A 26957-nucleotide genomic window follows, 5' to 3' on the forward strand; every position below is an offset into this window, starting at 1 on the left:
AAATCAACATCTTCTAACATTTTTCAGTTTATACAGTAAATGTTTGAGTTTTCTAAAGAAGAATGCAGACATTGCTACAGCCGAATATTCCCTTTTCTTCACTTTCTCTAAAGGAATAACACAAATGTGATAAATGTTTCTTCTTGTTTTGATTTGGAATAGAATTTGCAGTGTTCCCAATGCATTTGCCTGTATGAAAACATTCACTTTTTAAATACACTGCTCGTATTCTGAACATAACTGTATGTTTGGTTACTTTGCCTGCCCCTGGATTCTTGTTTGGTAAGAACAAATAGTACCCAAATAGCCAAGGGCTAGGCCCACGGCCAAGGTGAAAGGCAGAAATGGACACCTAGACAAGAATCCAGATACTCCCCTGGGGTTTGGATTTCCCATATGTAACATTAGACTGGGAAGCTGGGGCAGGAGGTAAAAAAAAAAAAAATAAGCAAGTGGTTAAGACAGAATTCAATACAGACAGAAAGGGGGATTCCGCTCTTTATTTACATGTTAGTTTCACAACTGTCAGCACTGTCAATAACTTAAGGGAAGCTGTGTACTCAGTGTTTGGCAATAGTTCTGTAATGAATTTGGCTGGCTATAATGCCTACTGATGCAATACTGGGTGTATCTGATCCTTGTACCAAAAAAATTGGCCTCTTGAAAATCAGTAGTATCCTACTAGACGCTGAAAAAACTTGTACGTTTAAATGGATAAAATATTCTTTTTTTATGGCCAATATATCAGGACTCGTATAAAGCATGCCCTGCAGCATTGTGCCATTGCAGCACTATTTGTTTATTAAGCCTTTAATTGCCACAGCAAAAAACATGGACAGGGCAATAGCTGTGCTCACACTACCTGCAGATCTGCCCAGAACAATAGAAATATATTTAAACAGAAAATAATGTAAAAAAGGCAATGTGCTATTGATGGAAGGGCAGTTTTATATGGAAAATGCTAATGGTATTCAGACTCATTCCAGGTGCAGGGACCAGATACACAGATCACGGTGGTTAGAATAGGTGGCAGCCCCAGCCTTTACTGTGTTAAACAGAATTGTTTCTTACAAACAGCTATTTTTTGTTATTCCTCTTCAAAGTTTCATAATAAATACAGCCCCTTATATCTCACAATTAATGGCTCAGATCAAATGGCTGGAGTATCTGAGTAGCATCTTGCTCCATTAAACTGTCAGTCCTCTGCTCCCCAACATTTTACCATCTCAACGCTCAGGGCTCAGCATGGGGCTCGGTAGGCAGTCAGCAGCAAGGCCAGGATCCCACAGAGGTTACTCTATAGGAATCCCTCCCGGAGAAACTGCTCTTGTAAAATATTCCTGTACTCATCAAAGCCACCTTCAATTCGTGTCACACCACCATTTTCACAAACCCAAAGCTCTTGGCACACGAGTCTGATAAACCGTTCGTCGTGAGATACCAAGATCACTCCCCCCTGGAATAGAGAATAACATATTAGGAGTGGATTAGAGGGCAGAGCCCAATGACAAGTGGACCTTATTACTAGAAGTTATATAGAAAACCAATGTGCAAAAAGAGCATACCTTGAATTTATTCAAGGCTCTCCCCAAAGCTTCAATGGTCTCCATATCCAAGTGATTTGTAGGTTCATCCAAAATATAAAAGTTGGGACTGAAAGAGAACGTATGAGAGAAAAAACTCTTAAAAAATTTATGTAAATAACGTAATGTAAAATATGTGATATATAAATTACTGTCTTATAATATAAGCAATGCTCATTTCATGTTTTTTATTTTTTTTTATTTGTAAAACAAAAATGTAAATTAGTTGACCAGACGTTCATACAGCACAACAATGAGTGACGTAAGTACCTTGTAACTGGCTCTGATACAGCCAACTGTACTTATACCTCAACAATTTGAGTACAATTAACTGTCTGGAAGCCACTGTCTGTACTGAACTAAAGCATTGATACAAAAAAGAAACATCTGCACTTTATGAAATCTTAACAAATTGTTCACAAAACTTTCCATTTTATTCTTCAGAATGAGGAACTGCTATGCATGTCTACAAAATGGCAACCCTATAGTAACATCTATGCAAAAGCAAGCTGTGCAAATCAAGAAACTCACACACAGATGGACATTTAGAAATGTTTCATAAACTTTAAATCCTTTTCAGTGGCACTTCTCTATAAAGATGTTAAGCTGAATCTGCAGAGCCAAGATCCTCTATAATTCCAATTCCATTTTACTCAACATTTATACTGAGCACAGGGGTATGTGAACTCACCAGGGCATGGTCATTTGTGCAAATGCCACTCGGCTCTTTTGGCCTCCAGAAAGACTAGCAACTGGTCTAACTGCCAATTCGCCAGATATCCCATAACTTCCCAGCTGGTGGCGGTATTCCTCCTCAGGTTTACCTATGAGACACCGAAAGAGCAAAATTACAAGAGAGGAAGCAGTATAGAAGAAAGGGCAATGTGCGTGTTTTATATTTCCTTCAAAATTGTTTTTATTGAAGTTTCCCATTAAAGGAACAGTGACATCAAAAAATAATGTTTTAAAGTAATAAAAACATAATGCAGTGTTGCCCTGCACTGGTAAAACTGCTGTGTTTGCTTCAGAAACACTACTATTGTTTATATAAATAAGCTGCTGTGTAGCAATGGGGGCAGCCATTCAAACAGAGAAAAGGCTCAGGTTACACAGCAGATAAGCTCTGTAGAATATAATGATTAATTATCTGTTATCCACTATTTAACCTGTGCCATATAGCCTTTTTTCAATTTCCACCATTGCTACACAGCAGCTTGTTTATATGAACTATAGTAGTGTTTCTGAAGCAAACACATCAGTTTTACCAGTGCAGGGAAACACGACATGATATTTTCATTACAATTTCATTTTTTGCCGTTACTGTTCCTTTAACTCCAAAGCTGATTACAAATGCTAAGTAACAATAAACAACAGTTGCCATTTTCCAACAGTGACAGTACAAGGTAATGCAGTTATTATATTATTTTAATAATATTATAATTATGGATGCATCGAATCCAGGATTCGGTTCGGGATTCGGCCAGGATTCAGCCGAATCCTTCTGTCATGCCGAACCGAATCCTAATTTGCATATGCAAATTAGAGGGGGGAGGAAAATCACATGACTTTTCTGACAAAACAAGGAAGCAAAAAAATGTTTTCCCCTTCCCATCCCTAATTTACATATGCAAACTAGGATTTGGATTCAGTTCGGTATTCGGCCGAATCTTTCGCAAAGGATTTGGGGGTTCGGTCTAATACAAAATCGTGGATTTGGTGCATCCCTAATTATAATATATTATCTGCATATATATTACACAGTACTATCTGTATATGATGACAACCATTTCATATAAACTGATAAACCAACCGTCCCAAACGGTGGTTCCTATTGTCATTTCTTTTTTTTAAACTGAAATGTTTTATTGATTTTCCGACAAAAAAAAAAATAAAATGAATCAACACGGTATCACATGAGTACAGTCACAGAGAATCGGAAGATATCACATGACAGTTCAATCATGAAAAATGAAGCAAAAAGATGACCTGGAATAAAATGAATAGTAGAAATAACAAAAAAAAAGTTAAAAAAAGGGGGGGGAAAGAGGGGGAAAGAAAGAGGAGGAGAAAAAAAAAAAAAAATGAAAAGGAGATAAGTAAAGAAACAGGTAAACAAGGTAAAGACGGCGGCTGGGCTAAGTATCAGAGTAAATAAAGACAATGGACGTGGTCATTTTCAAGGTTATAGGCAGAATGGAGACCCAGGGGGAAAGGCAACGGCTTAGACATGCAGAGCTGAGAAAAGCAAGGGATCGTTTTCATAAGCTAACCATGGCAACCAAATCTTATCATAGGCCTCCAAGTCATCCTGCAACATATAAGACAATCTTTCGTTAGCTGCTATATCAATTATCTTAGCTTTAAGCATGAGTATAGGGATAGTAGACTTCTTCCAGTTGCGAGCAATAACCAACCTGGCAGCTGTGAGAATGTGTTGTGATAGTCTATGAGCCGAGTTGGCCAATCTAGCCGGTTTTTTCCCCAGGAGCAAGGTGGTCGGGTCTTTGGGAAAGTCAGTGTGTAGGATTTTGGACAATAGTTGAGTGATACAATCCCAGAATTTTGAGACTGTGGAGCAAGTCCACCAGATGTGGAGCATTGAGCCAGTGGCTTGGCAGCCCCTGAAGCAGAGTGGATCACATGAGGGGTAGACCTATTGTCATTTCTAAAGGGGAAAGGGGTTGGTGTGTTCAGAATGGTTTGAGATGATAAGGAGAGGATGTTCTCCTCTATCCAAGGAAACCAAAACCTTTTTGCCCCAAATATTATTGGACAACCTCTACATAAGTCTGTTACTTGATACAAGGGACTTGAGTTATCTGTTTAATCCATTGATTTTTTGGAGGGGGTTTGATCAGTCTTTTTGGTTGAATAAACAGGAAGAATAGTAAAGTCCATTCTGCTGTAGTAGGGGCTGTTTCTTCTACCTGGTTCAATAATAACAAGGCAGGCTCTGAAAGTACTATAAGTGCTAGTGCTAAGAGGCTGCTAGTTTCCTCACTTGTGTCCAGAAACATTGGATGACTGATCAATGTGTATGAAATTTGCTGGTGAATGTTGACATTTGAGTAGATATTGGAGATTTCTGGATTAATCTAAGTTCATGGGGAGTCAAGTGATCTATGGAGATACCTCAATGGAATCATTTGATCTTTGGAGCAGATTAGAACCCTGCAGGGTAATTTTAAGACCATTCCATATATCCAGGGAAAGGAACTAGATACTGTATCTCTGAGCCATGAATGCTCCATATTTCCACCACAATTCATGCTACACAAATGCTTAATTAGTCAATGCTGATGTAATGAATGAAATAGTAATGGCACATGGGGTATTTTGGGCCTTTGGGTGGTGGGGCCTTACATATTTTTAAACTGCTTTCAATCCTGGCCTATGGCATCTGTAATAATATGAAAGGGAAGGCCAAAACAAGAGGCAAAACTAAGGATTGTACTTTGCAGGAAAAATAACCCAAAAGCCAACAGTGGTTCATTTATCATTTTTCATTCTGTGAAGGAGGTAGAGTTTTGTGTGTTTATAAAAGTGTTCAGCTCTTCTCAACTAAATCCTAAATTTCCGTACATTCAAGGTTCTTTGCAAAGCACAGTAGATAAAACATAATAATCTGTTTATAAGAAGAAGCAGTAACATGGAGTGTGCAGAAAAGTAATGTTGTTATGATGGTCCATTAGACAAAAAGAAATTGCACAGATGTGTAACAAAGGGGGAGAAAAGAAACTAGAAGGTTCATCGCAAAACAAGTTATTCCGTTGATGATGTAAGACTGTAAGCTCTACTGAGCAAGGACCTCCATCCATTTGTCTCCTTGACACTAAGCACTTCATCTGTATTGTAACTATAGCTTATATTAATATGTATTGTATTTTTGTACTTATTTGTATTTTCTAATGCAATGACCCCTTGCTTGTTACTACTGATTTATTGTTCTGCTGCTGTACAGTGCTTTGCCCTCAAGGAGCCCTATACAAATAAAATGATACATACATGGGTGTACAAAATAAAGAGGTGCATTAAGAGTTCTGGTAAGTGTTATGTGCAGCCATACCAGGGAATCGCTTTGCTAGAAGCTCCACAGCACTGATGTTCAGATCCAGCTGATCAATATGATGCTGACTAAAATAACCAATCTTTAAGTTCCTGAAAATAAATATGGGATTAAACATGGCAGGAGAGTGATAGCAATGGAAGCAGAACCGTATACATTTATAACAAACATTGCAATGTTCAGGTTTGTCAAGATTCTTTGTTTCAGTAACACAGAACGTGAAACCCTCACTTTTATTTGCTCCTATTACTTCCTTCCAAAAAAAACTTTCTAAAAAACAGAACAACAGAATTACTTGGCTTTCCAAATTTTATCTGCAGATTCCTTGGTAATACCATTAAACTTGGGTACAGTATTACTACCTACCTGTGTGCATTCCGAATTCCCTGTACTGCAGACAGTTCTCCCATGAGCAGCTTTAACATTGTTGATTTCCCAGCTCCATTCTCCCCCACCTGTAATGTAAACAGGGAAAAACGAGCCCCATTCCAGACATTTAACATCCATGAATATTAATAGGCATAAGTGCACTTTTTCATCAGGGTTAATTAGTAGGCCAAGCTAAATGTGTAAAGCACTTATATAGTGATTAACTGATTTCATGCGTTTTCTATATAATGCACAATTTTCCAGCCTGATTTTCACTGTGGAAAATATTGTATATAAGAGCTGCTGCTGTACTCGTTTATACCAGAGCCATTATGGGAGCAGCAGCTGGAGTTAATAGAGGACATTTGTGGGGCATTTTAACTTATAACTTGCAAAAATATACTTTAATAAACACAAAATGCTTATATATTTACAAATATTGGTCAACATCTGGAACTGTACATTCCCAGATATAAAGCATATGCTCGATTCTGAGAAGCTATTTGTGGTGCAAAATTTCCACCTCCATTCCTCATCCCACCAAACTAATTCCTGATGTGGGCCATTCTATTGAAAATTGTTCTCACCACGCAAATTCGAGATTCAAGGTCTGCAGATACAGAAAGTTTCTTGAAGATTGGCTGATCTGAGGAATACCAGAAATCAATTTCATCCAGCTGAAGGATAGGAGGGGAGAACTTTTCAAACCCATCAGGAAACCTGGAAAAAATAGAGGGGAATATGAAAAAGGGTAAAAAAACTCCCCAAAAAACAAGTAAAGTGGGCCTTTAAAGCAGAAAGGGAAATTCTCACCTTAATATCACTTCTGTATCTTTCTCCATTGGCTTTAATTCTGGTCTAGGGTGAGGGACAGAAGAGAATACAGAAATTAAGTGACATGAGTGATCTCTCTAAGAGTTCCTTACATATTAATGCTTCTTATGAGTTTGTGCTCTGCTTTTTTAAGTTTGTCAGCTGCAGACAGACATCAGGCTACTGAAAATGTACATTTATGTGGATATAAATATTAAAGGCTAGTGAGCAGTTTAATGCACAATTAGAAGCATCTGCATGTATGAGACCTAATACATTTGAGATGGAGTTAAAATACTTACAGTTTCTCTAGAAGTTTGAGTTTACTTTGAACCTGTGAGGCTCTATTTGCATTGTATCGAAAACGATCAATGAAAACCTGCATGGAAAAGAACATTGTTGTTGCAAAATTCAACATGAGAAATAATGTTAAAATAAAAAGGAATTGTGTTGGGAATGCATTCCGCCTATTGTTTTAATTATAAAAATCTATGGATTTTGGCATTTCTTGCACTATTAAGTAAAGAAAAGTGAAAGCACGTTAACTTTCTATTGTACCCATCTACATGGTTCTTCAGAGCAATTGTGGGAAGAGGAATATAGAAAACCCTATTGAATTGGCTTATGAAGAACATAAGTCACTATTATCCCTTTAAAATAAAAAGTTAGCACAAGTGTTTGCAAAGTGCAAAAAGTAGCAATCAATGTTTCTTTAAATACGATCTACAAGAGGGGGAGTGATCTGACCACTGATGTGAGCACAAGCACTTACAGGAGCTCTGCCAAGAAACTCTGCAAGTATCCTGATACATCTGCTAATTCCTTAATAAACGGAGTTGGGAAGACTCACTTGGCGACCCCTACCCCAGAGACATCTAATGGGGCACACCCGAGCTCAAAAGTGAGAGCCACAAGGTGCGGCCCGGTTGGAAAAATTTGCCCGGAAAACCTCCCTAGATGGCGGCTCCTTGGACCATGAGGAGAGCAACCCCAGCCTGCCAATAGACACTGTTGCTACCGAGCCTCCGACACTAACCCCACAAAAGGGTGACAACTACACTACCAGCAGACCCCACGCTGCACGATGTGATGGCAGAGATACGACCGGCCAATACCTCCTGCATAACCCTGATACAATCAAAAACTGAGGAAATTCGTGTCGACCTATCTATAATTAAGGGTGACCTACAAAAGCTAAGGTACGACTGAGGTGGAAGCCCGTGTGATCAACCTGGAGAATAACTGCCGTGACATACCGGAACAATTCCGGGAGGTGCGTAAGATGCTCACAGATTGCCAGTGCAAGTTGGAGGACTTGGAGAACCAATTGCGACGCAATAACCTGAGATTCGTGGGGTTCCCCGAGTCAGTGGAGGGTAACGCACCAGAAACATTCTAGGCTTATGTCATCCCTGGCCCTGACGGACCCCTGGAGAGTAACCAATCCACACACATGCCAATACTCCTGCTTCACCACCTCTCACTTGGCACTGTCAAGGATAGACATGGCGCTCATTAATGGGGCTATGACACCCTATGTAAGCTCATCCTTATACTTGCCCAGAGTGATATCAGACCACGCCCCATTTCGATTGCAATCGAGACTCCCCTTCAGGGTACCATGTCCCCGACCCTCCATTAACCCAACGTGGTTAAATATACTGGATAACGAGGCGTGACCAAGATGGCGCGGTGAGCGGACGTGTCTGCCTATAGCTCCGTGCACCGCTGCTTTACACCCGGCTTCTTACCCGACCGACAGTCTCCCAAGAAGGGTCTCGCTGCCTGCACGCACCTGCACGACGATGCGGAGGAACAACCCGAAGCCGAAACCGGAGGCGGCATCCAGGTTGGAGCGCTTTGCCCGAGATCCCGTTCAGCCACCATCCCCCAATCCGCCTAGTCAGCCATCTTCCCCAATAGGCCCTGAGCCCGACCAGCAGCCTGCGCCTGCTGAACCCACGCTGGGGGAAGTACTGGCGGCCATTATGGAGAGCCGTGCATCCAGCACGGCGCAGTTCGAGGAGCTCAGGATTGACATCTCCCTGATGCGTCAAGACCTGCAGAAGGTGAGAGACCGCACTAAGGCCCTGGAGGACAGGGTTTCAGCCCTAGACGACGCCATGCCTCCCCTCCACACAGATGTGCAGGCCATGAAGCTACAACTTAAGGCTGCCCTGGAAAAATCTGATGACCTAGAAAATAGGTCGAGACGGAACAATGTCAGGATAGTCGGGCTGCCTGAAAGGGTGGAGGGCACCAACCCTACGGCCTTCATAGAAGGCTGGCTTCAAGAAACTTTGGGGCCTAATACCTTTTCCAAAGTTTTTATTGTTGAAAGGGCCCACAGAGTTCCCGCGAGGCCTCCTCCGCCAGGAGCCCCCCCTCGTCCCTTTCTCCTGAAGCTACTTAATTATCGGGACAGGGATGCTGCTCTTACAGCCGCCAGAGAAAAGGGCCCAATTCAATACCAGGGGGCTACTGTGTCCTTATATCCGGACTTTTCTCCTGTCATTCAAAAGCAACGGGCCGAATTTACAGGTATCAAAAGGCGCCTTCGAGAAGCACACCTAAAGTACAGCATGCAATATCCTGCGCGTTTGCGCATCCAGGATGGTGACCATGTGCTCTTCTTCTCTAAACCGGGGGAGGTTGATGATTGGCTCAACCGGAGGGGCCCTCGTCGATCCCCAAGCAGGAATGATTGACTGCGGCAAGCCTCGCCACCAGGTCCCTATGTGTCGCCTTACTCCGCAGGGAAATTTTACCCTGTCACCCCGGGAATGTCTGGGTATTAAACTCTTCAGTAATGTTACGGGCATCGGACACCCGCAGTGAACCCTGCCTCCCCCCCTTCCCCTTCCCCCCCTTTTTTTTTTTTTTTTTTCTTTCTCCTCACGTTGGTGGGTTCATCTTGAGGTATGACTAGTCCACACCTGATCCCTGTTTCTGGATCCCCGTCTTAGCCACTGGGCCGCTACCTTGCTCCGAGGTGGGCGTGGGCTCCGCTGACTCTACTTTGCCCCCTTTGGATTCACCATCTCCTACCATGGACCATCCACTGCACTCCTTGCCACACCCGTGCCTAGACTTTTGGGATTTTTTTATATATTTTTTTTTTTTTTTTTTTTTTTTTTTCCTCCGTATCCTTTCCCTTCTTGGGTTAATATTTCTGGCCCCGTGTTGGGGGCCATGCTCGTATCCTGTTTCAGGGTAACTGTTCAGCACATCAGTGCGGGCCTCAGCTATAGGCAATTGTCAGGACTTGTTGCCACCCTAGATCCCCCAGGAGGGACTGTTTTTTAACGGATATCTAGGGACTGTGCCCTGTTTATGTTCTCAAGTGTTATGGGTATTAGACTCGCTCATGTTTGGGGGGTGAGTAGGGTGGGTTGGGTATGTATTATTGTGGGGTTTATGTTTCAATGTGTTTTGCAGACTACTCACTTTATGTTGACTGATGTATTATGTACACGACATGTGTTTGCTACGATATTCCATTGGTCTTGTACTACGGGATGGATACTTCGTTTGGCCTGGCATATACCCACCTCTGTGAATTATGGCTAGTTTCTCAATCCTCTCGTGGAATGTGCGAGGCCTTAATTCTAAATTTAAAAGGAGCCTAATGTTTAACTATCTGAAAAAATACCCCCCTTCTATCCTTCTTCTCCAGGAGACACACCTTACTGGGCAAAAAATACTGGCACTAAAAAAGCCATGGGTGGGTTGGCACTTCCACTCCACATTCTCCTCGCACTCACGGGGGTTTCTATACTAATCAGGAAAAACTTGCCCTTTGAGCTCTTGAAGCTCCACTTAGACCACTTTGGCAGGTTTTTGATACTCCATGGCTTATTGCCAACAAACCCATCCTCCTAGTTAACATATATGTGCCGCCGCCATTCGCAGTGTCGATCCTGGATCTAATGGTGACCAAACTTTCTGACTTTCCTCCCAGCCCACTCTGTATCCTTGGTGATTTTAATTGCTGCTTAAATCCTTCTCTGGATAGACTAAGCCCTGACCCCCGCACTCTGACTAACCTCACCTCATGGGCAGAGGCCCTCCGCCTAACTGACCCTTGGAGATGGAAACACCCATCCCTAAGACAATTCTCTTGCCACTCCCCCACACATAAGACCTTTTCGAGAATCGATCTAGCCCTGGTCTCCTTAGACCTCTTGCCCGTTATTGACCAAGTCAAATATTTGCCCCAAGCCCTCTCTGATCATTCCCCATTACAGCTCACATTAAGGTGGAACCCTGCGGCCACTGATAGACTGTGGCGGCTGAGCCCTATTTGGCTCAAGAACACTGCTGTGGCCGATGCCAATGCCCAAGCTTATGGGGACTACTGGACCTGTAATGCGGGTTCTGCCCCACAGCAAACATTGTGGGACGCTTCCAAAGCAGTCATGCGTGGGGCTCTCATGGGGGCCATATCACGCGCTAGAAACGCTACCTTAGAACGGGTCTCTGCCGCGGAATACGATCTCCAGCAAGCCCTTTCTACCCACACCCAGGATCCTACCCCTGCAAACTATGCTGATCTGTTAAGGGCCCAAAATACTCTTTCGCAAACCTCTATTTCCCTCACTAGGAAAGCCCTTCTCTACCAAAATCAACGCATTTTTGATCAAAGTGACAAAAATAGTAAACTTCTAGCGTTTCTAGCCAAGCAGCATTCTACACCCTCGGCTGTTTCACGCATCGTACTAGATGATGGCTCCGTGGTCACAGAACCTAGGCTTATAACACAGGAATTCGCTACCTTCTATCAAAATCTCTACACTACCACGACAAGTTATTCCACAGCCCAACTTCAATACTTCTTGGACTCCATCCCCATACCTTCGCTTTCCCCTAACGATCAGGCTTTTCTTGATGCACCCATCACTCCCCAAGAAGTTAAGGAGGCCATTGCCTCACTGCCCCCTAATAAGACGCCGGGACCGGATGGTCTCCCTCCCGACTGGTATAAAGCCCTCTCGGATCAAATAATCCCAAAATACCTTGACACTCTCTAGTCGGCCTTTGATAGCGGCTCACTGCCCCCCTCATTTAATGAAGCCCTTATAGTAGTTATCCCTAAACCAGGTAAAGATGCCACCCGATGCTCTTCCTACCGCCCTATATCTCTGCTCAATACGGATGCCAAAATATTAGCTAAAATTCTTTCCTCCCGTCTTCAGCGGGTTATCCCAGACCTGATCCACCCTGACCAATCTGGCTTTATGCTGGGCGCTCCACCAACATTAATCTTCGCAGACTCTTTACCAACCTACAAATAACACATGTGGAAATGGGGACCAGAGTTGTGGCTTCCTTAGACTCTGCTAAGGCTTTTGATTCGGTGGAGTGGGACTTCTTGTGGGAGGTCTTGGCCCGGTTTGGGTTCGGCCCTAGATGTTTAACTTGGATTAAGCTCCTCTACAGGAACCCCACAGCGCGAGTTAGAGTCAATGGCCTTATATCGCCCCCTTTTGTATTGACGAGAGGTACGAGACAGGGTTGCCCCCTTTCCCCAGCCCTATTTGCCCTTGCGATTGAACCTTTGGCGATATTGATCAGACAGTCCCCCCTGGTAAAAGGCTTAACCTTCGGCACTATACAAGAAAAAATCTCTCTATTTGCTGATGACCTTCTCATCTACCTGGCCGACCCTAATGACTCCCTTACCGCTCTTTTAGACCTGGTTAACCGCTTTGGCTCCTTCTCAGGCTTAAGGGTGAATTGGGATAAGTCTGTTCTATTCCCCATTGACCCTGACCAACCTCGACCTTTGCCAACCGAGTCCCCCCTAGAGTGGGCCACCCAGTTCAAATACCTTGGAGTGACTATCCAGGCAAATGTTTCTAAATATGTCTCTCTCAACTTGGACCCCCTCCTTACCAACCTAACCACCACACTGACCCGCTGGACGAAGTTACCCTTATCCCTATGGGGTAGAGTCAATCTTATTAAAATGATTTATCTTCCCAAAATTCTCTATTTGCTCCATAATGCGCCCATTTATCTCCCTAAGCGATACTTCAAGCGCCTTAACCAGATCATGATCCCCTTTCTTTGGAATAATAAGACACCCAGGATTGCTTGGACCCGCTTGTGTGCCCCGTGTGAGGAGGGGGGCCTAGCTCTCCCCAATTTCTATCTATATTTTCTGGCTTCACAACTTTATTATCTTCATTGGTGTTTCACCCAGACCCATACAACCCGAACTCACAACTACAGGCTCTCCTTGTAGCTTCGTGGGAAGGCCTCCGACATTTTCCGTACCGTTCCCTTAGGGACTACGGTTCCCTGCCAACCACCTTGACCACCCCTCACAAATCTTGGCAGGTAACTCTTAGAATACTGGGCCTTGCTCCCCCATTGTTGTCCCCACACCTCCCCTTGTGGGGTAACTCACACCTACCCCACCTCAGACACCTCCCGGATTTTATATTTTGGTCTAATAGGGACATTAAATGCTTAAAAGACCTTCTTGATCCCCAGGCGTTTCCCACATATGATGCTTTACGGAATAAGACCCACCCGGCACCACTATTGTTATTTCAATACCTCCAGCTTCGGCATGCCTTTCACTCCCAATTTGGCACTCTTGCCCCCCAACTGTCCTCCCTGGCCATAGAAGAAACTCTTCATGACCCTAGCCCTGCCAAATTGGTGTCCCGGCTATACCGCCGGCTCCTGTTATCTGGACCCAAACCCTTCCTAATCACCCCAAGAGTGGTGGACTACTAAAATTGCAGGTCTTACGCAGGAGGACTGGGAGGAGGCGATTGATAATGTGTATGCCGGCCTTATCTCTCTTAAAGATAAATTGATTCAGTATAAAATTTTACATCATGTGTATATTACCCCAGTACGTCTTAAGCAAATGGGCCGAACCCCCTGGATATTTGTCCGAGGTGTCAGCAATCAGGCGCAGACTTTTTCCACCTAATATGGGACTGTCGGCTGATTTTCAACTTTTGGAAGAAAGTGGTTCACTTCCTAGCTGATAACCTTGACTTCCCGAGGGTTGTCACCCCGTCCGTTTGTCTGTTGGGGATCTTAGAGGAACTGGTCCCAGCCAAATACCCCAGAATTGCCTTTCGGGTTCTCCTCTTCTATGCAAAAAAGACAATTGCACTACACTGGATGGGCAATGTACCACCCTCTCTTAGAGAGTGGGTGCAGCTAGTTAATAACGCTTTACCCCTTTATAAGCTTACCTATGAGTCTAGGGGCTCACATACCAAATTTGATAACATATGGGGCTCGTGGACCGACATTGATCTGAACCTCCCTGACTGAATAGTAGTTGCACAGTCCGCCTGGTTCATACTAGTAGTGATTCAGCTCCTCCTGTACCCCCTCTTGGGTCCCTCGGGTGTTTGCTTATCCCGGAAATCCATTATGGCCTCATGTCGATGCTTATTTTGTTGAGATTGTAGTCAACTTATATATTTTGCCACCTTTTGTACCTATGTATAACATATATGAACCGGTCTGCTTGTCTGTTTGTTCTGTGAGTATGTTTTGTGTTCAAAACGAAATAAAACTTACCTTTTAAAAAAAAAATATACTGGATAACAAGGAGGCAGTAGAAAACAGCATTAAGGATTTTACGTCAATGAACCAGAATGCTAACTGTATTCTACCCTTCTGGGACTCCCTTAAAATATTTATGCGTGATAATATTACAGCTGAAATTAGTGCATACAAAAAGCAGGCGTCCCAGGTCCAAAGTGCTCTGGAGGAGCAAGTAACCCAGATAGACTCACAAGCAGCCTGTAATCCCACTCCTGAAAACATCAGGCAGTTGAAAGAAACTCAGGAGAAATATGCACAACACCTCAAGCAAAAAGCAAAAGCCAAACACACTTTCTCTAAAGTAAGAGTATATGAGCATGGGGAAAAAGCTGGTCGCATGTTGGCACACCTGGCCAAGGCGCATACCTCCCCTCCCCCTATTCCAGCCCTGAAAGACAAACAAGGGGCACTCCAAACTGAACCAGACAAGGTTAAAACAATGCTGGTAGATTTTTATAGGGATTTGTATGCCTCTAAAGCTGGCCATAGATGCAAAGAAACCATTCAGACCAAATGAATTAGAAAAGAACAGATCAGCCGATGTTCTGCCCCTGACAGCAATCGTACGAAAGTTATGTCAGACAAAAGCTGGTGACAGTCTCCCACTGAAAATCGTCAGATCGGCAATACATGCAGAGAAATTATCGGCAGCCGACAGAAATTTTCTAACCTTTCCGATCGCCCAAACGACTGATCTCTGCCGGACGAAAAATGTCGGGACCCTCCACAAGCGGTCTGAAAATCGCACGAATCCTTGATTCGTATGATCAGATCTTTGCGTCTATGGCCAGCTTAAGTTACAGGTATCAGAAAATGACATCAAACAGTTTCTAGCCCCTCTAGAGCTCCCAGCCCTAGCTCAGGAATATAGAGACTTTATAGAAGCAGACCTCACAGGTATTGAAATTCAGGAGGCAATAGACTCTTTCCTACTAGGCAAAGCTGCGGGGTCTGATGGTATCCCAATTGAAATATATAAAAGGCACTCTGTGACTCTTGCACCCCTCCTGGGAAACTTATATGAGGAAGCTCTGCAGATAGGCCACTTTTCCCCATCCCTATATGAGGCAGCAATTGTTCTATTACCAAAGCCAGGGAAAGATCCCTACCTTTGCGAATCCTGTAGACCTATCTCGCTACTGACAGCCAATGTCAAAATATATGCAAAGGTCCTGGCCCAAAGATTAGGGAGAGTTATAACCCAGCTGGTTAACTCGGACCAAATAGGGTTCATTCCCGCAAAGACCTCCACCCTTAACACTAGGCGCCTCTATATCAATATGCTGGCCTCACATGACAACAAAGGTGACAGGGCTATTGCAGCCCTGGATATAGCCAAAGCTTTTGACACTGTCGAATGGCCATACCTGTGGCAGGACATGTCGGTGTTTGGATTGGGACCTCAATTTACCAAAATGGTGCAACAATTATACAACCAACCCAGGGCAACCCTACGTATAAACTCTTTGTGCACTGATGACTTTGTCACTGCACGGTCTGTGGGAAAGCGTAACTGGGTTCAGTAGGACCCCGTGGCAAGCCTTTCTACTCAGGAGGTCTAACAAGGACATCTCAACCCTGGTTACCCTACAGGCAAGAATACGAAGCCAAGCCCACAAAATAGTAAAATACAATGGTTACCTTCCACAAACCCCTCTCTGGGGGAACTCAGAATTCCATGGCCTAGCAGGATCATATCCCCCACGGACTTGGGTCAGACTAAATCTTACTACACTGGGTGACCTTTGGGAAAATAACCAGGCTATTCCTCTTCAGTCCTTAAGAGACATGAGACAACTACCAATGTCTCAGTGGCTTGTTTATCATAAGGTAAACATGGTCCTGACAAAAAAAAAAAAAAAAGACCATTGCTAACAATCCCATTATGGACACGCTGATGAAGCCTAGCCAGAACAGTAAACTCTCATTGCTCTATAAGCTACTTCACAAAGTAACGCACACCGAACGTGAGATAACCGCCATGGTTGCCTGGGAAAGGGACTTATGTGTAATCGCAGACAACCAGTAGGAGATGGTTCTCCCTACACCCATGTTAGTATCTATCTCACAAAGACATAGGCTACTCCAACTATACCTGATACACAGGGCTTACTATACGGCCCAAAGACTCCATGCAATGAAAGTCCTGCAATCCCCCCTGTGCCAAAGATGTAATGTTGAGGTAGCTAGCTTGGTTCACACCATATGGGACTGTGAAAAGCTCCTGAATTACTGGAGGGAGATATGTACATGGTTATCCAATGCCATCCCGGGGTGTAGTCCCTGTAATGCCAGAGCCTGTCTCCTGTTGCTTGATCTGGACACTTCCTTGGACAAATACACCACAATTTTTATTGCAAAAGCACTGTTTCAGGCCAAGAGGCTAATAACCCTACATTGGAAAGACATCTCCCCACCATCATTCTACGAATGGACCACAGCTATGGATGATGTAGGGGCAATAGAGAAAGCTGCAAACCCGGCAGTCCCTTATGTCTAGAATAGTCTATTGTTGAATGTTAAGGAATGTATAAACAGGTAAACATGTACTACACATCCTTTTGCGTTACTGGTGTATCTTACCACAATTTGTACAAATGCATGCATATCTGCTCTGCTTTTCATTGTTTTAATAAAACCCGATTTATGAAAAAAAAAATACTATCTACAATCTAGATATGATCTAGTTGCTAATACAGTAGGTGATTTAAAAAGGAACACATATCTAAACTATTGGACAGAGTATGTCTATGAAGATTCATATTTATCCATGTCATGATATAGAGTATCTAGTAGAATTCAGCCAACAGCAACTGGACATTCAGAGTTTTTCTTGAAAACATTTCACCACTCATCCGAGTGGCTTCTTCAGTTCAACTGAAGTGGTAGGGAATTCCCCAGTATTTAATCCCTTGAGAGCAGTAAAGTCACTGACATCCGATCACAATTGTTCTATTGCACAACATGGAAGATCAATTCTAATCCAAAGTTTGAACTATAAGTATAACATATAACCAGGTTTTCATCCCTATCAAAAGTGGCTCTAAAGGAGCCTATGATTACTCTGTTCTACTCCTAGTGCTAATTATGAATATAGTGTAGGTCTCTGTAACTCCATTTTAAGAGGCGATTATCACTTATTGCCAATATGAAACTGTTAACTCGGCTTACTTCAGTATGGTCATGTATATTACCTGTATATGTTCACGGTATTGGTGTTGTGCCTCATACTCCCGCTGTTGGTTTTTAAGACGTTCTTCCTTGGTTTTCAAAAAACTCTCAAAGTTTCCCCGATAAGCTTCCAAACGCTGACTGTGCAGATGAACTATATCAGTTGCCACAGCATTCAAGAAGTTACGGTCGTGGGAAACAACAAGGATTGTGGAGGGCCAAGTCTATTAGAAATAGGCAAATAGTGATTATCGAGAGATCATTTAGAAAAAGTGCGAGAAAAGATAGTGACAAAATCACTATAACAGGTTCAGATGCAACAAACAACTAATTAGCGATTTGTTTTGATCAGTCTACACATTAGTAAATGAAAAGAAATATATGATTGGTTGATATGTCTACTACACTGATATACTCTGGAACCTTTTTAAGTACATGTATGGGATCTATAATCCAGAAACCCAGTCATATTTAACTAAATAATTATTTTTAACCAAAATGTTTTATTTTTTTGTCTGTTTTCCTTTTCCTCTGGAGTAAAACTGCATATTTTTAATGGTCAGCTAAGCTAGGATAAACCATGTTGATGGCAAAACAGATCGATTTTTATTTCTAAATGTGATTTTTAGCAGCCTTAAAGAATGTTAGTCTAAATTTAGAAAAGTTTCCCAAGTTCCTAGCATTCCAAATATTAGATCCTATAACTGTAAATCAGCATTAAGGTGGTGAAACATGGGGAGTTTAGTCACCCAAAGACAAATATTCCCTACTCCGGTCGACATATCGCCCTGAAATGCCTTCCCGCCAGCGGGATGGCATATGAATTGCTTCGGATTTCAGAAGTCGTCCGAAATTTCCTCTTGAGGAAACTTTGGAAATCCGAAGCAATACATGTGCCAACGCACCATCGATTAGTATTCTTGCCAGTGGGAATTAGTGGGAGATTAGTCGCTGCAGTCACCTGCAGTAGAGAAGATTTGTCGCTAGGCAACTAATCTCCCCGTCTGCCACCACCTTTATGGGGCAAAATTATTTAGGGTCTTTGAAGTGGTATAAAAGTCAGGCCGATAAAGATGAATACACATCGCTCACCTGAAGGTAACTCTCTAACCATAAGATGGCTCGGACGTCCAACATGTTTGTCGGTTCTTGGATATTAGAAATAAAAGTAAAGTGAAATAAAATGCAGATGAAAAGGGCACAAAATTAACAGCTCAATGAAAACTCACTTACCATCAAGCAGCAGGAGGTCTGGCCTGATTTGAAAAAGACAGAAAAATATTTTGTATGCATACTTCCATAAAACTATAAAGCTATAACATCTCAACAATAACAACCACCAACTCTAACCTGGCAAAGAGAGCCCGGGCCAAGGCCAATCTCATGCGCCACCCTCCGGAGAATTCCCTAAGGGAAAAAAAGATTAAATGAACTGCTCTGCTAGCACAAACATGTCAAGTTAAACGGCGATATAGCCTGTCAACTCATCCCTTTGACATCGATTTCAATTTCATCTACTCACTTTGTCAATTGTTGCTGCATAGTGTGCTTAAATCCCAAACCAGCAAGGATTACAGAGGCTCTGTGGACATGGATGGGGCAGGGTAGAAAAAAAAAGGGTAAGGAAGGAAAAGTTTAGTTTCCAGTGAATATGTATATCTGGGTGTTTTTTGTTTTTTTTCTCAATAGGATATACAGACATGAACTAACCTTGCTGGAGCTTTGTCAGCCTCTATCTCTTCCAGTTTGCTGTAGATCTCAGAGAGACGCGAACTCTCTGATCCATCACCCCTGTGGATACAATATGACATCCCATCAGAAGACTGAAGATAAATAGAACATGTAACTCCTACCTAATGGGTTATTTACTAAAACTCGACTTTTCCCATTTTTTAATAAAAACAAACTCGATCTTACACCTATCCCCGCATTTAGCTTATTTATAAAGTTATCAGGTTGAAAAAGTTGGCTGTGGAAAAAAAAAACTCAGAAAAATCATGCAACAATTCGTACATCTTTTTCAAATTAAACAGCTTGTTGCAGAATAATTATTCTAGTTTTCAAGCGAAAACCAGTGTCAAACACCTCAAAATTTAAAGGTGAACCACCCCTTTAAGCATAATGAGAACAAGTCATAATTTGTCGCACAAGGCAATTAAAGGAAAACTATACCCCCCAAATGAATGCTTAAGCAACAAATAGTGGATATTAAATTAAGTGGAATATTAAAGAATCTTACCAAACATATATACATATATATATATATATATATATATATATATATATATACACATACATACATACATACATACATACATATATATATATATATATATATATATATATATATATAACAAACAAGGGAAAGTTGTGCTCACCACTAGTTTTTAAAATCATTAGGCGGGGGTGCAATGAGGGTGTGACCACAAAATACATATAGACAAATACAAGATTCCTCTGCACTCAACCCATTATCAATATATTTAAGACAGAGACATTTTGTGCATACTGCTACTGAAAAATGCCTTACCCTTTAAACAAAACAGGGATTGTTTGTCCATATATTGCAATATATTTAAGCTGGCCAACTACGTCAAAGTCATCCCATATCTGGCCAGTCCTATGCTCAATTTTCATCTGATTCATTAAGAATTCTATGGTTTAATTATACATTTTATAAAAGGGACGAATACGTTTTACCTGCAACTTACTAGCTGCTTTCAAAGTAAAACTCCCAAACTTGGCTGCCCTTTTATTAGACACCAGTGGGATCACCTGACTATAGTTGGAGAGGGTGGGAGCTACAACATGGAGCTGGTCACTGCTCTTGTAGAACTATAACAAACAAGGGAAAGTTGTGCTCACCACTAGTTTTTAAAAATTGAGCATAGGACTGGCCAGATATGGGATGACTTTGACGTAGTTGGCCAGCTTAAATATATTGCAATATATGGACAAACAATCCCTGTTTTGTTTAAAGGGTAAGGCATTTTTCAGTAGCAGTATGCACAAAATGTCTCTGTCTTAAATATATTGATAATGGGTTGAGTGCAGAGGAATCTTGTATTTGTCATATATATATATATATATATATATATATATATATATATATATATATATATATATATATATATATATATATATATATATATATATATATATATATATATATATATATATATATATATAAATATAATAAAATAAATATTGCCCTTGCCTTGAACCACCATTTCGTGATGGTCTGTTTGGTGCCTCAGAGATCACCTGAACAGAAATACTACAACTGTAACAGGAATAAGTGTGGAATCAAAAGACAGAACTCTGTCTGTTAATTGGCTCATGTGACCAAACATGTTTGGCTTGTTTGTGTGCACCGTGAATCATAGGAACCCAGGGAGCGGCCCTAATTTTCTTTTTTTAAATGGGCAATTTTCTATTTATGATTACCCAGTGACACATACTACTAAAAAGTATGTTTTTATAAAAATGGTTTATTTACATGAAGCAGGGTTTTACATATGTGCTGTTTTATGCAATATCTTTTTATAGAGACCTACATTGTTTGAGAGGTATAGTCTTCCGTTAAGATTCCCTTCAGGCCTAAAAATAGCTTATGCACCAAACAAGTGCAATTTGCAGAGTTTAGCTTAATTAACTTTATCGCAACAGACAGACTGAAAACCAGCAATGTGGAAACAGGGTAGTCATGAAGGGGCAAATAATCTTGAAATTAACTTTCACAATGGCATTCTAAGATTAAAATGTAATATATCAATAGCATTCAAGGGATGAAGCAGCAACCGCAGGCAGACCGGCAGTCTTTTATTTAATGCAGAACATAGCAAGTCAGAAAGTAACCAAGGGCGGTTTGCTCACTATACATCTAAAGATTGACTCACTTGGCAAGGTTGCCAAACAAGCAGATCTTTGCCCAATTTGGTCACACGTGTGCTAAACCACACGTAAGGGGACAAGTCAGAAGCTTTCCATGCATGGTGTGTGTTGATATATTCCATTGCACAGAATTGCACATTTTAACAGATTCCAACCCTGCTCTGTTTCTGTATCCACAAAAGTTTACACCAGTGAAGCAAAAAAAAGAAATTAAAATCGATGGTAATTTATTTTTTCTGCATTTGCTTCTTGGGTAGAGACCCAGAGGGTACAAAGAAATCCAATGCAACTCACTGCAAACCCAAGTCGAATCATCAAATGATATAGAGCCTTAAACTAAAAGCAACAACTTGAAAACCGGACGTATATAAAAGTCACATGCTTAAAAGCTAGTTAGTTAGTTGACTAAACAGAATCCACGGCAGCATATAGCACATAACTAATTACCTGACTTTGCAGGTTGTAAAATTAATGTATGTCATTTTAGAAATCGAGGAGGCACCCTGGTTTTTATCTACTATAACCGGATATAGTGATGAGCAAATTCTCTGTGGTTTGCCAAAAAAAAGGCACATAGACTCTAATGTAAAGTAAAAGAATTGTTGCACGGTTTGAAAAAATGTCCCGCACAGATTATACTGCATAAGAAATGCTGATAATAGGGCGAGCAGGTTGTAACAATAAGTACCATATATGTGCTAAACAAAAAAAAAATTAACACGTGTGGCTAAAGGTTACTTCAGCTGTTAGCTCGAAAAATAAATAATAACCCTGTTTTCATAAACAAAACTAACATGGAAAAAAGTCCAGAACAGGTTTGTCTAAATAGATGACTGGATTTGTACAGCTGTAAAATACTAGATGCATGCCTTAATTAGGCAGATATATAAAAAAAGTGAAATGATTTGAACATACAACTATATAAAAAAACACTTTAATAACAGAATTGTGACCCTTCAAGATCATGCCTATACACACATTTATATATAGTCAACTTGAATAGCATAACATCTTATCTTCATGATTATATAAGTCACAATTATGAATAATTACACATGGAATAAAGAAAACAATTCAAATGTTATAAAAATAAAGATGCAAAATTTTAACTAATAATCCAGTTCTTACCTGCCTGCACTAATCTTTGCATTAAGCTCCTTTTCCTCTTGTAAAAGGCTTTCCCGAAGTGTGTCACACTCCAGAACACTCTGTAATGCAGGTGTATCATCACCAGCCACCTCCTGTTCCACGTGTAGGATGCTGATATGTGAGGGGACACGAAGACTGCGCCCCGCAAGCATTTTTAACAGGGTAGTCTTACCCAAACCATTTCGCCCAACCAATCCATATCGACGGCCAGAGGCCAAATGCAGCTCTGCTCCAGTCAACAAAACCCTGCAACAGAAGCAATTAAAATAATAAGATCAGTAAAATCTTCTTATGAAACTGAGCAAGGTCTTTGCAAAATATGAAGCTTGGAAGATTGAGGTAATTCTATGACTTGAATACCAACCTTTCTCCAAATGATACATCAAAGTTCTCAATCCGTATGTCATATGATTTGTTTTTTCCACTAGATTCTATCCGATTCTCCTTCTTACTTGCAGCTTGGCTGGCACAGGCTTCCTCCATTACCCTACAAATAGTAAGAAAGGCACCATGATCAGTCTACAGTACTAAGCAGGAGACAGAAATGGAAGCAAGAGGTAAGCAAGGATATGGACATCATTTTGAACCTATATTATCTTTATTTCTGCCACACTGTGGTTTTATTCTGCAATTCCCCAATAATGTTCTCCTCTATGAGTATTTTATCTTCCTTAATCTCGACAACATTGATGATTTACAAGTGTGGTAACTTGCATGAGTGCAAATGCCTATCAAACTGTAATTAGTTTGAACAGTCTGCTTTGGAATATAAAAGGAAAGATCCAACTGTTAATAATTGGAAACTGCACACATTCAAGTTAGCACCAAAGTTTTTTTTATTTATTTATTTTTTTAATACTTACACATTTCCACCTGCTTTTTGTGAATCTCGCTCAGACCGTTTTTCTTGCTTAGACTTCAGTTTGGCTTCTGCTTTCTCCAGCCTTTTCACATCCACTGTCTAGGAATACAAGATATTACACAAAACATTGCACAAGTTAATGTCGTCTTTATGAAAATAAAGTTGTGACAGAATATAAACAAAGCAAGCAGGTTATCAATTAAAGGCCATGGAAAGCCTCAGTCGCTAGGATGCCCAGTTGTTATGCAATTGTTACCCTGTGCCAGTGCTACTGTTCGATAAAAAGCACACTGCCCAGGGTAGTTTTCTGCAAGGCCTGGTATTGCTATCTTTCCACAGTCTCACGGGCTCACTCAGACTCAGAGGGAGAGCAGAACAGATCTCTATAGAAAAATTCTGTGCTGGGCATGCACCATGTCTGAAAGTCTAAGGCTAAGGCATATATACAAGGGTTATCTAGGAGACTGGCAATAGATGGTGATAGACAGCCCTGCAGAAAATCTTGGAAAGCACCTTTTACAAAGGGAAGCACTGACACAGGGTATGAGGTAAGCATCTAGAGCCACTGAGGGGGGGGGGTGCTCTTAAAAACAGCATTGTTCCAAAAGTACAGGACACCATTTATATGCTTTGTATAGCAAAATCTAGAACAAATACCCCTTACTTTTCCATCCACCTGTTTGCCCTTTCATTACCCCTGTTTTCTCTTTTATAAATGCTGAAGTGAATGTCATTATATGATAAAAAAACAAATTTCAGAAATCAAAGTTTAAAAAAAAAAACCAGCATAGTAACAAAAGCTTCTAAGCTCACTAAACGTTAGAGACAAGTATTTTGTAGCACCTCTCAGTATGAAAATGCTTCTTTTATTAAAAAGTAAGGAAATGTCATACCGATGACTGGTCCTTCTTCAGCAACATGACAGTCTGGATCTCAGTATCTACTTCTAAAAAGACAGGAATAACGAGGAACTGAGAAACCGGTAACGACATTTAAAGAAATAAAAATGCAGCAATTTCACTTAAGTGTGATAAAGAAGATTGGTAGACTGGAAAGAAATCAAATGAATACAATTCTTATTGAACTCTCACCATAACTCTCTGAAATCTTGGAGAGCTGAATGGGGGCTTGTAGACGGACTTGGTCCTGTGTAGGTAGCTGGTGATTCTCCCTGTGTAAAATGAAACAGTGGAATGTCATTTTAGTTTTTGATGGGTTCCTTTTTATACTGGCTCACTGACTGATGACAAAGTGCTCATATTACCCAGATAAATTGTGCCTATAAACTTCAGCACTGCAATATACCCCCATTCATTTGCTTTGCCTTCCCTTATGCCGCCAAAGTAATTATATTCTTGAATTTCTCCAAACCCTGTCCAGTCCTGCCACTTCCATTGCCTGCTTACCAATAAACCCTATAATCTGCCTCTGACACAAAATATACTCCTCATATTAGTCTTAACTCACAGGTGCATTGTTCTATAAATACGCTGACAGATATCACGGATATCATCATCATCCTTGGTATCCCTGGAAACATCCTGCAGCAGCTCTCCCACAGCTTCAAACAAATCAGTCTCTGATTCAAAGTCTGCATGTCCACTATCAAGGATATCTGGCAAAATAAATGTAAAAAGGAATGTTATGGTTTGGGGAAAGGTATTTATAAGTACCTTATGTTACTAGCCTATTTGGTTAAGGGTAGTGGCAGGCGTAGCATTCCAGGGAGATTAGTCACCCAGCAACAAATCTCCACTTTTTCAGGCGACCTCCTCCCCGAAATACCTTCCTGCCAGCTAAAATGGGAATTGCCAAGGGTTGGCACTCAGATCGATTTGGTTTTCCGACTTCGTCCGAAGTTCCCTCGTGAAGCAACTTTGGGCAACTTCGGAAAACGAATCGATCCGAATGGCATCCCATGGGTGATTCACATGCTAGCCAGTGGGAAGGCATTTCAGAGAGTTTAGTTGCCTGAAGAAGAGGAGATTTGTCGATGGGTGACTAATCTCCCCGGAACGCTACGTCTGCCACCCCCCCTAAGAAGTCTGGGTTAATAACAACTGAGCCTACAGATTAAAAAAAAAATCTTCATTGGGTTTTATGCACCAGTTATTGACAAAGAAATAATACGTCAACCAAATATTGCTAAATTAGATATGCCTTACTATATTACAGAACAGTGACAAGAAACACAACTCTTATATTAAAGAGCAGAACATAATAACAAATAAAGGTATGTGGCCTAGATGTGGCTCTCCAAGGGATTGTATAGCCATCAGTCTACTTTAGAACTGCACAGACTTCTTTAAAGACATCAATATAGCAACATAGTCTGGCTTTTAAACATATAGTATATTCAATAATCAAAGTGTTAATTTTCTTATTTACATATCCCAAGTTCCAAATTAACAGTGCAAATTTCTATATTTTATATTGCACTCGAGGGATGGGGGTTCTTATTATTATTTATAATAGTAATTGGTAGAGGAGGTACGACTTTTTTTACTGAATGAAGTAATCAGTGGGTCATCTGCAAATAGGTGGAGGAGCACAATAATGTTGGTGGTGTACAGGGGTGTCTGCAATAAGACTGACAAAAAACAGGAGACAGTGCTAAAGGGTATTACATTAATCAAGGGTATTAAATGAATTAAGGGTACTAAAGAAATAAGGTGTGCTGGTGAATTATAACTAAACTAGCATTCAGACAGCTATTGACCTAAGCTATTGTGATATTTGGTGCAAGCACCCACACTGAACTTGAGTGGTAGAAGGTTCACGAGTCTCAATCGACTTCCCTGCCAAAGGCTGAAAAACTTGACACTATTATTATAATAAATAAATCCTTAAATGGCAGCCACATCTGTTCCTTACTCCCAGTGTAATAGCAAAATATAGAGAAATTAAAGCAAGACAAAACATGAGTGTGGAGCCTTCATCGCACCTTGATTGACGAATTACCTTTTAATGTATTGTATCAATATAAACAGGGTCTATGTACAGTAGTCAGTAACTTTCCTTAACCTCCAGGAAAAGCTAAGGGACAGGAGCATCTACCTCTCCTTCAACTGATTCTTTCAAAAATACACATTTGCTTTTGCAGCAGTACAGAAATATGTCTAGGTCACAAATAATATACAGGAATGCCTGAAACGTCAATCACAAAATCATCTGTCCACAAGTTAGGGAGCGAATGGTAGCAAATGAGTGAATCAATGCAACTACAGACACAGATCGATCCATACATTCCGGTCGTAAGGTAGACGAGCGATTAAGGTACTCAGCAGTCTGCCGGGTGATTTACACCAGTGCAGCGCACATTTAAACCTGATTTCCCAACCTGTTACGTATTGCAGAAGCTCTGTGTCCAGCTGCGGGAGCTCGTTTCTTAGAATGTCCACGAAGGTCGCCATGTTGCCCGGCCAGCAACGCGCTTGCGTAAAGGAAGTTACCACGCACCGGAAGCGGT

At 41.3% G+C, this 26957-nt stretch overlaps 1 protein-coding gene across 1 annotated transcript; it reads right to left on the reverse strand.

Annotated features, from left to right (window-relative positions):
• Positions 1-725: 725 nt before the first annotated feature.
• On the reverse strand, positions 726-26912 carry abcf3.S (ATP binding cassette subfamily F member 3 S homeolog). Its single transcript, NM_001089087.1, is given in 21 exon segments — positions 726-1456; positions 1566-1653; positions 2275-2407; positions 5650-5741; positions 6016-6104; positions 6606-6738; positions 6832-6876; positions 7134-7210; positions 17607-17807; positions 18676-18731; positions 18817-18839; positions 18934-18990; positions 19106-19165; positions 19294-19374; positions 22606-22872; positions 22991-23113; positions 23490-23587; positions 24382-24434; positions 24580-24659; positions 24956-25103; positions 26829-26912. Coding segments are annotated over 21 exon segments (2136 nt in total). The 5' UTR covers positions 26902-26912; the 3' UTR covers positions 726-1297.
• Between the last annotated feature and the right edge of the window lie 45 nt (positions 26913-26957).

Source organism: Xenopus laevis, chromosome 5S (assembly GCF_017654675.1).
Source record: "Xenopus laevis strain J_2021 chromosome 5S, Xenopus_laevis_v10.1, whole genome shotgun sequence".
NCBI lineage: Eukaryota > Metazoa > Chordata > Amphibia > Anura > Pipidae > Xenopus > Xenopus laevis.